Source organism: Poromitra crassiceps, assembly GCF_964638095.1.
Source record: "Poromitra crassiceps genome assembly, chromosome: 26".
Taxonomy (NCBI): Eukaryota; Metazoa; Chordata; class Actinopteri; order Beryciformes; family Melamphaidae; genus Poromitra; species Poromitra crassiceps.
Genome location: NC_139640.1, coordinates 9,784,071 through 9,797,662, shown reverse-complemented (window position 1 = coordinate 9,797,662; position 13,592 = coordinate 9,784,071). Strand labels below are relative to the sequence as shown.

Below are 13,592 nucleotides of genomic sequence, written 5' to 3'. Positions count from 1 at the left end.
GGGACAAGCACTGTTAAATGAGGAAATGGCATTTCCTCATTCCTCACAACACGTCATTAAGGTTTCTTACCAAACACAATTACGCTAGTTTCTGAGATAATATATAGTGTGGCATATACCTGTGAATAACATATTCTTACCTGGAAATCACACATCGATCCGTAGGCCAGCTCTGAGTCTGTTTACATTTCGGGCGGAGGGGGGCTTGGTTGGTTGTAGCTGGTTGTAACCATTTGCGTGTTAGCAGTACTGAAATGAAAAGTGTTAGCTAATGCGCTAACAACAAAGGTCGCAGAGTGATGACGCCATCTGCTGCACTGCGCATGTGCTCTGTGCACTAAACTGGTTGGATGATGGTTGCGTAATGGAGCGGTCTATCGGGGGGGGGGCACAACAACCGCAGGAAATCGTTTAACAATGGTGGGATTCCAGACCATAGTGACTGAGAACAGGTCTGAGAGCAGGTCACGTGGGGGATGGGTTTACCCAGGCTACACGCAGCCCAGCGATTTCATGAACCAACTGAATAGCTCTTGAGAACGGACAGCGGGCTGCTGTGACTGCCGCTTCTGCCGTGTGTTTATTTTGTTTTGTTCTGGTCCACCCGTCCTCGTCCATGTCTCCCTGTCCTATCCTCCTGCTATTTGATCGTTCCCGTTTTCCCCTCGGCTATTCAACACGTCCTCACCGCCCTCTGATCGATCATTTCCTCATTCCTCCGATGATCAAACGCATCTCTGGATTACTTTCTCCCGTTTTCTCCCGGCTGGCACACAGGAAAGCGACCAGCTCCTGCAGCGCGCCGAGGGGCGTTTCAATGGCGTTTCTCCTGTCTGCACAAGGCAAGCTCCTTATCCGTTTTCTGCTTTTCCTCCTGCTCAATTTCAAAACAACAGCTGCGGTATGTGTTTGTTCACGTGTTGTCTTAGATGCTAGGGACCTGATACCATGTCACAGGCTGAGGAAGTGTTTGAACTACGCGCTGCAGTAATAAAAACAAAAACACGTCAAACACGTCATTGGCCCTCTGGGCTATTCCTGATAACATGTCAAAGACGTCATTGGCCCTGAATGAGTTAAGGGTGTTTTCACACCTGAAAGTCCGAACCAAGTGTTTTTGTTACATTGTGAAGACAGGTGCTGGACCAAAAGAAGATGGCATAAAAGAAACAGTCCGCACAGTGTAGCTCCCTTTAGCTCATTTCATTCAGCATCCCAACATGTGACATTTTGAGCGACCGCTCGGCTTCTGAGGCATTTGAGATGGACAGATTCCTCACGGAGCGAGCGGAAAGGAAATCCATATATGGTCGCGCTGCTCTGTCAGAGCGGGTCGGAGCCAATGGCAGAGCTTGCAGGAAGCGGAAATGGATTCTCTTCCGCTGGCGACTGAAATGGTCGCCACCAATGGCAGAACTTATACCAGCAACCTGCTTCCATGCAGCCAGACTTCTCTCCCTGAAGGGGAGGGAAGTCTGCCAAGTGAGAGTAATCACATAATATCAAGTAGTCATTTGACTTTGGTTTAAAGTCGAGCTGAACCCAAAAATTACTTTTCTTTTATTTTAGTTCAAATACCTGGGTATGCAGTGCACCTATTTAATAATGTATGCAAAACAAATCACAAAAATCTAATTTCTTGAGTTTTTCACACTTTTTCACATCAAAAGTTCATTTTTCAAGATTTCATTGATAACAGTAATGTACAGTTTGCTGACGTCACCTAGTACTATCAAATTTCTACCCCATTTCAACCAATCATTTCACGACATGCAGCTGTCAATCAAATCTTCATTTCAGGATAATTTTCTCTCCCAACAGAAAGAGAAAATGGCGCCTAGTGCCTGTCATCTGGCAGAATTCCTATCCCATAAATTAACTACTAACTTGGCCAATTGTTTGAAACATGAACAAAAAACAAAAACAATAATGTCTAAGAATGCAAAGAAATGTACCGGTAACTGGCTCGTTAAAACACGCATTCCAGGAATATTATTTACATTTATAACGATAATGGCGCGCGCCTCCGAGCCTGACAGCCTCCCTGGCTGTCAGGGGTCGTCTCTCGGAGATTCCAGGCGGGCGGGCAGCACCCATGCATCGGATTGTCCGCTCGCTCCGCACGAAGCCGGTGGCTGCCTGGTACTCCGTGGATCCCACTCGCGTAGCACGACAACATGCTGAATCCCACCCGATTTGGGGGTGGAACACGCCAGGATTGGCCGATGCCAAAGCCAGTCCTCAGAATTGTCAAATGAAATCATCGACACCGTATATGGTCCGTCTCTCAATTTGTTTTCAGTCTGAAACGGACTCAGATGCACGTGACGAACGGGTTCACCTCGACTTTAACATTTATTTTGGCGCCATCTATGAATCAGACAAAACGGAACAGTCAAGTGAAATGCAGAAAGTGGCGATGCAATTTGCTCATGTCATCATGTGCCATTTCTGCTTTCCAAGTATTGTCAGCACTACACCACACACCTGGCTCAGGTGTTGTTATTCCGGGATTTGAGCCGGTATCGTCACAGCGATCGCCCAGCTCAGTTCCCCCTCACCTCCTCTCACCTCCTCCAAGATGTCAACTTCTGGCCCTGTTTTCTCAGGCTAATTGTAATTGAGCCCCAGCTAATTAAAGTGTTGAGGAGACTGACACTTGGGAGCAGAGGGGGTTACCAGACTGAGTTTCTCAACTCAGTCAATAGCATGGCTGGCTCGTAATGAACCGTTAAGATAATTATTGTGTAATTAATCCCTGCAAACTTGATAGAGACACTCTGCTCTCTCATCCCTTCTTAAACTGCCAATGTGGCTTAAACAAGACTGGCTCCATGTCATCCTCTGAGACTGGTGCTATTTTTATTTTATCCATTGCTTTCTGTCATCCACTTCACTTCATCCCCCCCCACCCCCTTCCTGAAAACAACAACAAAAACAAGTCAATATTTGGCCCTTTCAGACCTGATATTAACATGTCTTTCAGACCTGATATTAACATGTCTTTCAGACCTGATATTAACATGTCTTTCAGACCTGATATTAACATGTCTTTCAGACCTGATATTAACATGTCTTTCAGGCCTGATATTAACATGTCTTTCAGACCTGATATTAACATGTCTTTCAGACCTGATATTAACATGTCTTTCAGACCTGATATTAACAAGCCCTTTCAGACCTGATATTAACATGTCTTTCACACCTGATATTAACATGTCTTTCAGACCTGATATTAACATGTCTTTCAGACCTGATATTAACATGTCTTTCAGACCTGATATTAACATGTCTTTCAGACCTGATATTAACATGTCTTTCAGACCTGATATTAACATGTCTTTCAGACCTGATATTAACATGTCTTTCACACCTGATATTAACATGTCTTTCAGACCTGATATTAACATGTCTTTCAGACCTGATATTAACATGTCTTTCAGACCTGATATTAACATGTCTTTCACACCTGATATTAACATGTCTTTCAGACCTGATATTAACATGTCTTTCAGACCTGATATTAACATGTCTTTCAGACCTGATATTAACATGTCTTTCAGACCTGATATTAACATGTCTTTCAGACCTGATATTAACATGTCTTTCAGACCTGATATTAACATGTCTTTCAGATCTGATATTAACGTGTCTTTCAGACCTGATATTAACATGTCTTTCAGACCTGATATTAACATGTCTTTCAGACCTGATATTAACATGTCTTTCAGACCTGATATTAACATGTCTTTCAGACCTGATATTAGCATGTCTTTCAGACCTGATATTAACATGTCTTTCAGACCTGATATTAACATGTCTTTCAGACCTGATATTAGCATGTCTTTCAGACCTGATATTAACATGTCTTTCAAACCTGATATTAACATGTCTTTCAGACCTGATATTAGCATGTCTTTCAGACCTGATATTAACATGTCTTTCAGACCTGATATTAACATGTCTTTCAGACCTGATATTAACATGTCTTTCACACCTGATATTAACATGTCTTTCAGACCTGATATTAACATGTCTTTCAGACCTGATATTAACATGTCTTTCAGACCTGATATTAACATGTCTTTCAGACCTGATATTAACATGTCTTTCAGACCTGATATTAACATGTCTTTCAGATCTGATATTAACGTGTCTTTCACACCTGATATTAACATGTCTTTCAGACCTGATATTAACATGTCTTTCAGACCTGATATTAACATGTCTTTCAGACCTGATATTAACATGTCTTTCAGACCTGATATTAACATGTCTTTCAGACCTGATATTAACATGTCTTTCAGACCTGATATTAACATGTCTTTCAGACCTGATATTAAGATGTCTTTCAGATCTGATATTAACGTGTCTTTCAGACCTGATATTAACATGTCTTTCAGACCTGATATTAACATGTCTTTCAGACCTGATATTAACATGTCTTTCAGACCTGATATTAACATGTCTTTCAGACCTGATATTAACATGTCTTTCAGACCTGATATTAACATGTCTTTCAGACCTGATATTAACATGTCTTTCAGACCTGATATTAGCATGTCTTTCAGACCTGATATTAACATGTCTTTCAGACCTGATATTAACATGTCTTTCAGACCTGATATTAACATGTCTTTCAGACCTGATATTAACATGTCTTTCAGACCTGATATTAACATGTCTGTCAGACCTGATATTAACATGTCTTCTGTGATCCGATCACAAGTGGACAGGTCTGGCATTAGATTGTCTCTCCACACGCGTCTCAAGTGACCAGTGACTTGTGATCGTGTCTCGCTTGCCCGCTGAATAAACACAATGTTTTGAACTGGCGGGAGACAGAAAGGCAGTAAAACGTGCCTAGTCTTGACTTATTATTATACGAATGATTGAATGATCACAGAAACGTTACATAGAGACACTGCATGAAATAGGCCACGCCCATCACGGGGGAAAAGCTCCGTTCATTTCCACACACCAGCGTAATTTTCCTTGAATTAAACATAGCTAAAAGCTGTTGTGTGGTGGGGCTGCGCAGACAACAAATGTAAAAAATCGGCTTGTACTCCTGAGCAAAACAAGGAAGCCATTGAGAATTGGCGAGAAGAAAAATGTGGATGTTGCTGTCAATGAAGTAAGTTGGAGTGTTTGTCTTCCATATATACAATCTTTTTGTGCCACGCCCGACCATGCACACGACATAGGAGAACGCCAGGATTGGAGGGGGGGTTTCCGTTTTCCCCCGTCTTGGGCGTGGTTTCTGAATGATGACGCGTTACGCACTATATGAATGATTGAATGATTGTTTAAACATTAGAATATAGAAACAAACATATTTTTTTAGCATGGCATGTCATGTCATGATCTTACCGGGGCAGCTGGCCACAGTAGAATATCTAACATAGTAATAATAGTCTTATGTATCACATGGCTCTTATAGGCCATACAATATCAGCATCTTCTTATTGCCCTTCAATGTGTCCTTCAATGTTTGTAAACTGACATCACGTCTCTGCTGTCATACAAGCACAATGATGTCATACAATGATGTCATACAAGCACAATGATGTACAACTACAACCAGTGTTTCCCCTTTCCCAAGACGCACTTTAATGAGCAGCTGTGGCTCAGGAGGTAGAGCGGGTCGTCCACGAATCAGAATGTCGGTGGTTCGATTCCCGGCTCCTCCAGTCACCATGTCGAAGTGTCCTTGGGCAAGACACTGAACCCCAAATTGCTCCCGATGGCTGTGCCAGCACCCTGCGTGGCAGCTGGCCACCCTCGGTGTGTGAATGGGTGAATGTAGGCACATTGTAAAGCGCTTTGGATAAAAGCACTATATAAATGCAGTCCATTTACCATTTACCATTCAAATGATGGAAGTGACACAAACACAGAGGACGTCAATTAAGTAGGCGGTCACATTGCGTTCAGACACACAAAATAATGTGGTCACATGTGACCCGGACCACCTCCGAATGTGGTCTGCGCGATTGGATCTCAATGCGTCCTCAGTGTCTCTTGTAGTATTGATGTATTGTGTTGCTCTGTAAAGCACTCTGTGACACTTATCTTGTTGATCTTGAAGAAGGCCGGAGGGCTGAAACGTCATACAATATATATAAATGCATAATGGAGCCTGAGTGTTCCAACGCCTTTTATCTACTTAAGACTTATTTTGTTAAACAATTTGAACTCACATTGACATGAGTGACCAGAGAAAAAGTACTAGCTGGAAGCAACATTCAAACCTCCAAGCCTGATTCATCCTAAATGAGAATGATGGGTTTATTTCAACTCTTCTCCCCCTCTCTCTGTCCTGCACTCATGTGGGGCATCTGTCTGGCATGTGGCAACTGCATGGCTACTTATAGCCACTGTCAGACAAGGACACGGGCTGCCTTGATCTCTGTGGCTATGAGGAAACCAGAGGATGCTGAGGAGAGTGATCTGAGGAGGGGGGTGAACACTGAACACAACTGTCATGTCAGATGAACGGAGGATGCTACAGACCCGTAGAGAAAGATTAGCCCAGGCTCTTAATGGAAGACGTGTCAGACTGTCCCTCTCTCTCCTCCTTCTGGGCTCTTCTCTCTTCTTTCATCCCTCTTTTCCATCTTTCTAATATTGCACAATATTAATTAATATTAATTAATTAATTAATATTAATTAATTTCCTTTCACTTGCTATCCTTTTTTCACCTCTCCTTCCTGTCTTATTTGAGCACAGTCACGTCCCCTTCCCCCCCCCCTCATTTCTAGAGCCTGACCGATACTGGATTTTTGAGGCCGATACCGATATTAGGGAGTAAAACAATTCCGATATCGATATATCGGCTGATATTCTAATATTATATCTACACATTATATTACACCATGTTTTTGCAATGATCCCTCAAATATCAAACACTTGACAAAGATATGACTTGACATGACTTGAGATATGTAATGTATAGGCAGGATATTTTACAGCTTATCAATCAACTTTGTTGTCCAAAATGACATCAATGCAATTAAAACAGTAAACTTCACTGGGGATTTAATAATGATAAATAACTAGAAAAAGAAAAACACAAATAGAACAAATATAAAATATAACTTTAAAAAATCAAATGTACACAACATGTATATCTAAAAAAAATACATAATAAAAAAATATCTGCAATATTGGCCAACATATCGGCCGATACCGATATAATATATCGGTATCGGCCGATATGTTGGCCAATATTGCAGATATTTTTTTATCGTTATTGGCCAATATTGCAGATATTTTTTTATCGTTATTGGCCAATATCGGCCGATAATATCGGTGGAGCGATATATCGGTCAGGCTCTACTCATTTTATCTGGTACCTTCTGCTCTCCTAATCCCTGAGGCACAGCACATGGCAGAGTGGATTTGGAGATGATGGAAGGTTTCCCAGAGGGCAGTGGCTGCCCTGTGGTGCCCCCTGCTCCTCCTCCTATCTCTCCTTCACCTCCCCCCCACTCCATGCTGCCTCTCCTGCCCTCCAGAGGGCCAGTGTTGGGGAAGATGGATAGCTGGACTTCAGGGCCAGGAGGCTGTGGTGCTCCCACTCTGTGCCCCGTGACTCTGAGATCACAGTAATGGGATGTACGCGGGTTTGTGTGCATTTAGCTGCAGGGGGGCACGCGTGCACACACACACACACACACACACACACACACACGCACGCACGCACGCACGCACGCACGCACGCACACACACACACACACACACACACACACACACACACGAACACACGAGTGTGTTTGTGTGTGATTGGGCAACAGAGGCACCAGCCCACAGGGACGGATTAACTGCTCTGCCTGTCTGAGGATGAGTAGTCTCGCTGCATGGCCAGCCTCCTCTCCCTTCCGTCCGAGGAGTCTGGCGCCGCAGGTCTCCATAGTGGGATTGCGATGGGCGGCGCTTAGCGGCAGTGTCCTTGGAAAATAGTTTCAAACAATCCAACTTGCCGTTTTCAGCGTGTAGCAACGAGCTAGCGTGTAGGTTTCTGCCGTTAGCTTGCTAGCTAGTTAGCGTTGTTGTTTTCACTGAGGCGGCAGGGCACTATTTACAGCGACACACAGGGAGGAGGGAGCGGAAGCCACTCTGATTGACGTGGTCAGGGCCAATGACAGCTTCTTAAGCGGGGAGCGGACATCCGGCAGCGTCTAAAACCGACGCTTCCAATGTGAGAGCAGCTGTAGAGCAGGGGGAGGGTTTATCCCAGTTATGGAGACCTGCGGCGCCAGACTCCTCAGAAGGAAGGGAGAGGAGGCTGGCCAGCGAGACTAGAGGATGAGTGAAACCACAACTCCGATTAACTCTGCTTTCAGAGGTGATCTGGGCTCTTATGGAAGAGTGTGTGTGTGTGTGTGTGTGTGTGTGTGTGTGTGTGTGTGTGTGTGTGTGTGTGTGTGTGTGTGTGTGTGTGTGTGTGTGTGTGCGGGTCTTTCTGGGGATAGGATGTGTGTGTACTCGGAGAGTTTCCTGAGTCTTGTAATATGAACCCGCCTTGGTCCCGGGCCCAGCAAACACACACACCAGCCTCTCTAAAGCCCCGGAGGACATTTGTTTTGAGAGTCCTCGTCTCCTTTTACGCAGGTAGAGGTGGTGATCCATCTGACTGACACACCTGGCCAAGGGCACTGACACCTGTCCACGCTAAACTGTCAACAATGGCTATTGTTCACACACAGCCTAAGGAGTAGTACCCCTGCTGATTTGCACAAATTCACACGGCCTGACATAAACAGGACTTGAACTGTATGCAGTCACATGTCAGCGGACTCACTACTGAGGCCATTTACACCTGGCGCTAACATGCGTTTTCTGTGATCAGATTGCAATCAGATTGTGTTTTATCACTTGAAATGCCAGGTGTAAACACCCCCAAAACGCATTGAAGAAGGATTGCAATCTGATCGGCCAAACCACCTCCGGAGGTGGTCAGGGATGCATTGTGTACACATTGAACACAAGTGTAAATGCAATGTGTCCTCTCAATCTGGATACAGCAACTTTATGCGGATTGAGAGGACAACCATTTCTGCAATCTGATTGCAATCTGATTGCAGAAAATGCATGTTAACGCCAGGTGTAAATGGCCTCTCTCTTAAGATTGAATGTGATAGGGCTAATCAGAGAGCACTGTGTGTGTGTGTGTGTGTGTGTGTGTGTGTGTGTGTGTGTGTGTGTGTGTGTGTGTGTGTGTGTGTGTCCATCTTGAATCAAACTGGTGTCTGAGGTAACACACACACACCCCGTGCATTTCCCAGTGCTGTGAACAGATGTGTGTGTGTGTGTGTGTGTGTCCATCTTGAATCACTGGTGTCTGAGGTAACACACACACCCCGTGCATTTCCCAGTGCTGTGGACAGATGTGGGTGCGTGTGTGTGTGTGTGTGTGTGTGTGTGTGTGTGTGTGTGTGTGTGTGTGTGTGTGAAAGATCTGCTCACCTACACCAGATCGGATCGCGCGCGCATTGTGATTGGCTGCACATCGGTCGCGTGGGATTAACGTGGGCAAAACGTCCCGACAGCTTTACATCGGCTGACAAGCTAAGCTACTGACGTTATCAGACATTTGGGAGCATCAATACACTAAAAATATCAATCATACAAACGTTCAATGATCATGATTCAAGTGGTACAGGTCCATTTCTCATAAACATGAGCCTTACTTTTAGAAAATACATGTTGTGAGAGTTGAACTTCATCCGTAGTTGTTGTTGACCCCCGAGCCGAGCACATGCGGTAGGGTGAGCAGATCCAGTACTCTCTCACAGCAAGTCAAACAGCTGTTTTGGGGAGATAGGAGAGATGAAAGAGCAAAGGAGGAAAAGCTTTGCAGAAAGAATACTTTGTCAGGTCAGTCTTGAACTCTCTCTCACACATGTCAAGGTCATTGCAAAACTATACGAGATAAAGTACTTACATTAGTTGGGTACAAGAATAGTAAGTGTTGAACCTGACTTTAGAAAGAGAGTAGTTGCAACAAAAGGAGAAACACTTGTTTGTTAATAACTGGCAAACTAGGACATGTGTGCACCTGGGTTATTACCATTATGAGAAGAAATTAAATGGAGGTGACTGAAAGGCCACTGCTCTCCCTTTGTCTAGACAGTCATTCAGAAAGCAGACGGATGACATCAGAGGGGAACTGTAATTATGACATCAGAGGGGAACTGTAATTATGACATCAGAGGGGAACTGTAATTATGACATCAGAGGGGAACTGTAATTATGACATCAGAGGGGAACTGTAATTATGACATCAGAGGGGAACTGTAATTATGACATCAGAGGGGAACTGTAATTATGACATCAGAGGGGAACTGTAATTTTCACAACTGTTTATCCTTGCTTGTTAATGCTTTCTCACCTCCACAGTCCACACGTGTCTCTCTGTCTGTCTCATTCTCTCCCTGTGTCCGTTTGATCTTCCTCTGTCTTCTCATATTAACAACAAAGGATGTTTTGATTGTGAAACTGAATATGACTCTATGTATATCCATCCACCCCTCCTCCTCCACACCCCCCCTGTCATCTTTCTCTCCAGCCGTATCTGAAGAGTTGGTCCCAGGACCTGGGTGTCCCCATCTTGTCAGTGGACTACTCCCTGGCCCCAGAGGCCCCCTTCCCCAGGGCCCTGGAAGAGTGTTTCTACGCCTACTGCTGGGCCTTGAGGAACCACCACCTGCTAGGTACAAACACATCACTACTGCTGGGCCTTGAGGAACCACCACCTGCTAGGTACAAACACATCATGTAGCTACTGCTGGGCCTTGAGGAACCACCACCTGCTAGGTACAAACACATCATGTAGCTACTGCTGGGCCTTGAGGAACCACCACCTGCTAGGTACAAACACATCATGTAGCTGTAGCTTACACTGGAGCAGCCTACTGCTGGGCCTTGAGGAACCACCACCTGCTAGGTACAAACACATCATGTAGCTACTGCTGGGCCTTGAGGAACCACCACCTGCTAGGTACAAACACATCATGTAGCTGTAGCTTACACTGGAGCAGCCTACTGCTGGGCCTTGAGGAACCACCACCTGCTAGGTACAAACACATCATGTAGCTGTAGCTTACACTGGAGCAGCCTACTGCTGGGCCTTGAGGAACCACCACCTGCTAGGTACAAACACATCATGTAGCTGTAGCTTACACTGGAGCAGCCTACTGCTGGGCCTTGAGGAACCACCACCTGCTAGGTACAAACACATCATGTAGCTACTGCTGGGCCTTGAGGAACCACCACCTGCTAGGTACAAACACATCATGTAGCTGTAGCTTACACTGGAGCAGCCTACTGCTGGGCCTTGAGGAACCACCACCTGCTAGGTACAAACACATCATGTAGCTGTAGCTTACACTGGAGCAGCCTACTGCTGGGCCTTGAGGAACCACCACCTGCTAGGTACAAACACATCATGTAGCTGTAGCTTACACTGGAGCAGCCTACTGCTGGGCCTTGAGGAACCACCACCTGCTAGGTACAAACACATCATGTAGCTACTGCTGGGCCTTGAGGAACCACCACCTGCTAGGTACAAACACATCATGTAGCTGTAGCTTACACTGGAGCAGCCTACTGCTGGGCCTTGAGGAACCACCACCTGCTAGGTACAAACACATCATGTAGCTGTAGCTTACACTGGAGCAGCCTACTGCTGGGCCTTGAGGAACCACCACCTGCTAGGTACAAACACATCATGTAGCTACTGCTGGGCCTTGAGGAACCACCACCTGCTAGGTACAAACACATCATGTAGCTGTAGCTTACACTGGAGCAGCCTACTGCTGGGCCTTGAGGAACCACCACCTGCTAGGTACAAACACATCATGTAGCTGTAGCTTACACTGGAGCAGCCTACTGCTGGGCCTTGAGGAACCACCACCTGCTAGGTACAAACACATCATGTAGCTGTAGCTTACACTGGAGCAGCCTACTGCTGGGCCTTGAGGAACCACCACCTGCTAGGTACAAACACATCATGTAGCTACTGCTGGGCCTTGAGGAACCACCACCTGCTAGGTACAAACACATCATGTAGCTACTGCTGGGCCTTGAGGAACCACCACCTGCTAGGTACAAACACATCACTACTGCTGGGCCTTGAGGAACCACCACCTGCTAGGTACAAACACATCATGTAGCTGTAGCTACTGCTGGGCCTTGAGGAACCACCACCTGCTAGGTACAAACACATCATGTAGCTACTGCTGGGCCTTGAGGAACCACCACCTGCTAGGTACAAACACATCATGTAGCTACTGCTGGGCCTTGAGGAACCACCACCTGCTAGGTACAAACACATCACTACTGCTGGGCCTTGAGGAACCACCACCTGCTAGGTACAAACACATCATGTAGCTGTAGCTACTGCTGGGCCTTGAGGAACCACCACCTGCTAGGTACAAACACATCATGTAGCTACTGCTGGGCCTTGAGGAACCACCACCTGCTAGGTACAAACACATCACTACTGCTGGGCCTTGAGGAACCACCACCTGCTAGGTACAAACACATCATGTAGCTGTAGCTACTGCTGGGCCTTGAGGAACCACCACCTGCTAGGTACAAACACATCATGTAGCTACTGCTGGGCCTTGAGGAACCACCACCTGCTAGGTACAAACACATCATGTAGCTACTGCTGGGCCTTGAGGAACCACCACCTGCTAGGTACAAACACATCATGTAGCTACTGCTGGGCCTTGAGGAACCACCACCTGCTAGGTACAAACACATCATGTAGCTGTAGCTACTGCTGGGCCTTGAGGAACCACCACCTGCTAGGTACAAACACATCATGTAGCTACTGCTGGGCCTTGAGGAACCACCACCTGCTAGGTACAAACACATCATGTAGCTACTGCTGGGCCTTGAGGAACCACCACCTGCTAGGTACAAACACATCATGTAGCTGTAGCTTACTGCTGGAGCAGAGTGTGCTCTCCGGTAGGTACAAACACATCATGTAGCTGTAGCTTCCACTGGAGCAGAGTGTGCTCCGGTAGGTACAAACACATCATGTAGCTGTAGCTTACACTGGAGCAGAGTGTGCTCCGGTAGGTACAAACACATCATGTAGCTGTAGCTTAACACTGGAGCAGAGTGTGCTCTCCGGTGTCCCAGAGTGGAATCCTTTTCAAACGCCACCATTATCATCGCAGTGTAAACATGGCAATATGCAATGCTTGTGAAAACTGTGACGACACGGCCCCACTTCGTGCATGGAAGATGATGAAAGACAATAGGAGAATATAAAGCAAAGGGCATTTAACATATATATATATATATATATATATATTTATAAAACGGCTCTCTCAAATCAAGCAATCTGATTGGTTCACAGCCATTGTATAAATCCAATAACCCACTCCAATAACCCATGGCCATGGGATATTGAGTTGCCATGGCAACTCTCTTACTAAAAGCCTTTGGTTACCTCAAAAAAAACAAATGGCGGAGACAGCTGTCAGATCCTTGTGAATCGATCTTCGCTTATAACTTTACTAATACTTCGCAGAAAATTATGTTTTGTACAAGAATAGACGCGGGCTAA

The 13,592-nt window shown here is 45.5% G+C and overlaps 1 protein-coding gene across 1 annotated transcript in view; it reads left to right on the top strand.

The window, feature by feature from the left end:
- The window catches only part of lipeb (lipase, hormone-sensitive b), a gene marked incomplete at both ends in the record, with an annotated part of 62,821 nt that overhangs the window by 29,576 nt on the left and 19,653 nt on the right, over positions 1 to 13,592 (top strand). Inside the window, one exon of the mRNA XM_083661158.1 lies at positions 10,575 to 10,719. Coding sequence (XP_083517284.1) covers positions 10,575 to 10,719 — 145 coding nt within the window. The remainder of the gene's footprint in view (positions 1 to 10,574; positions 10,720 to 13,592) is intronic.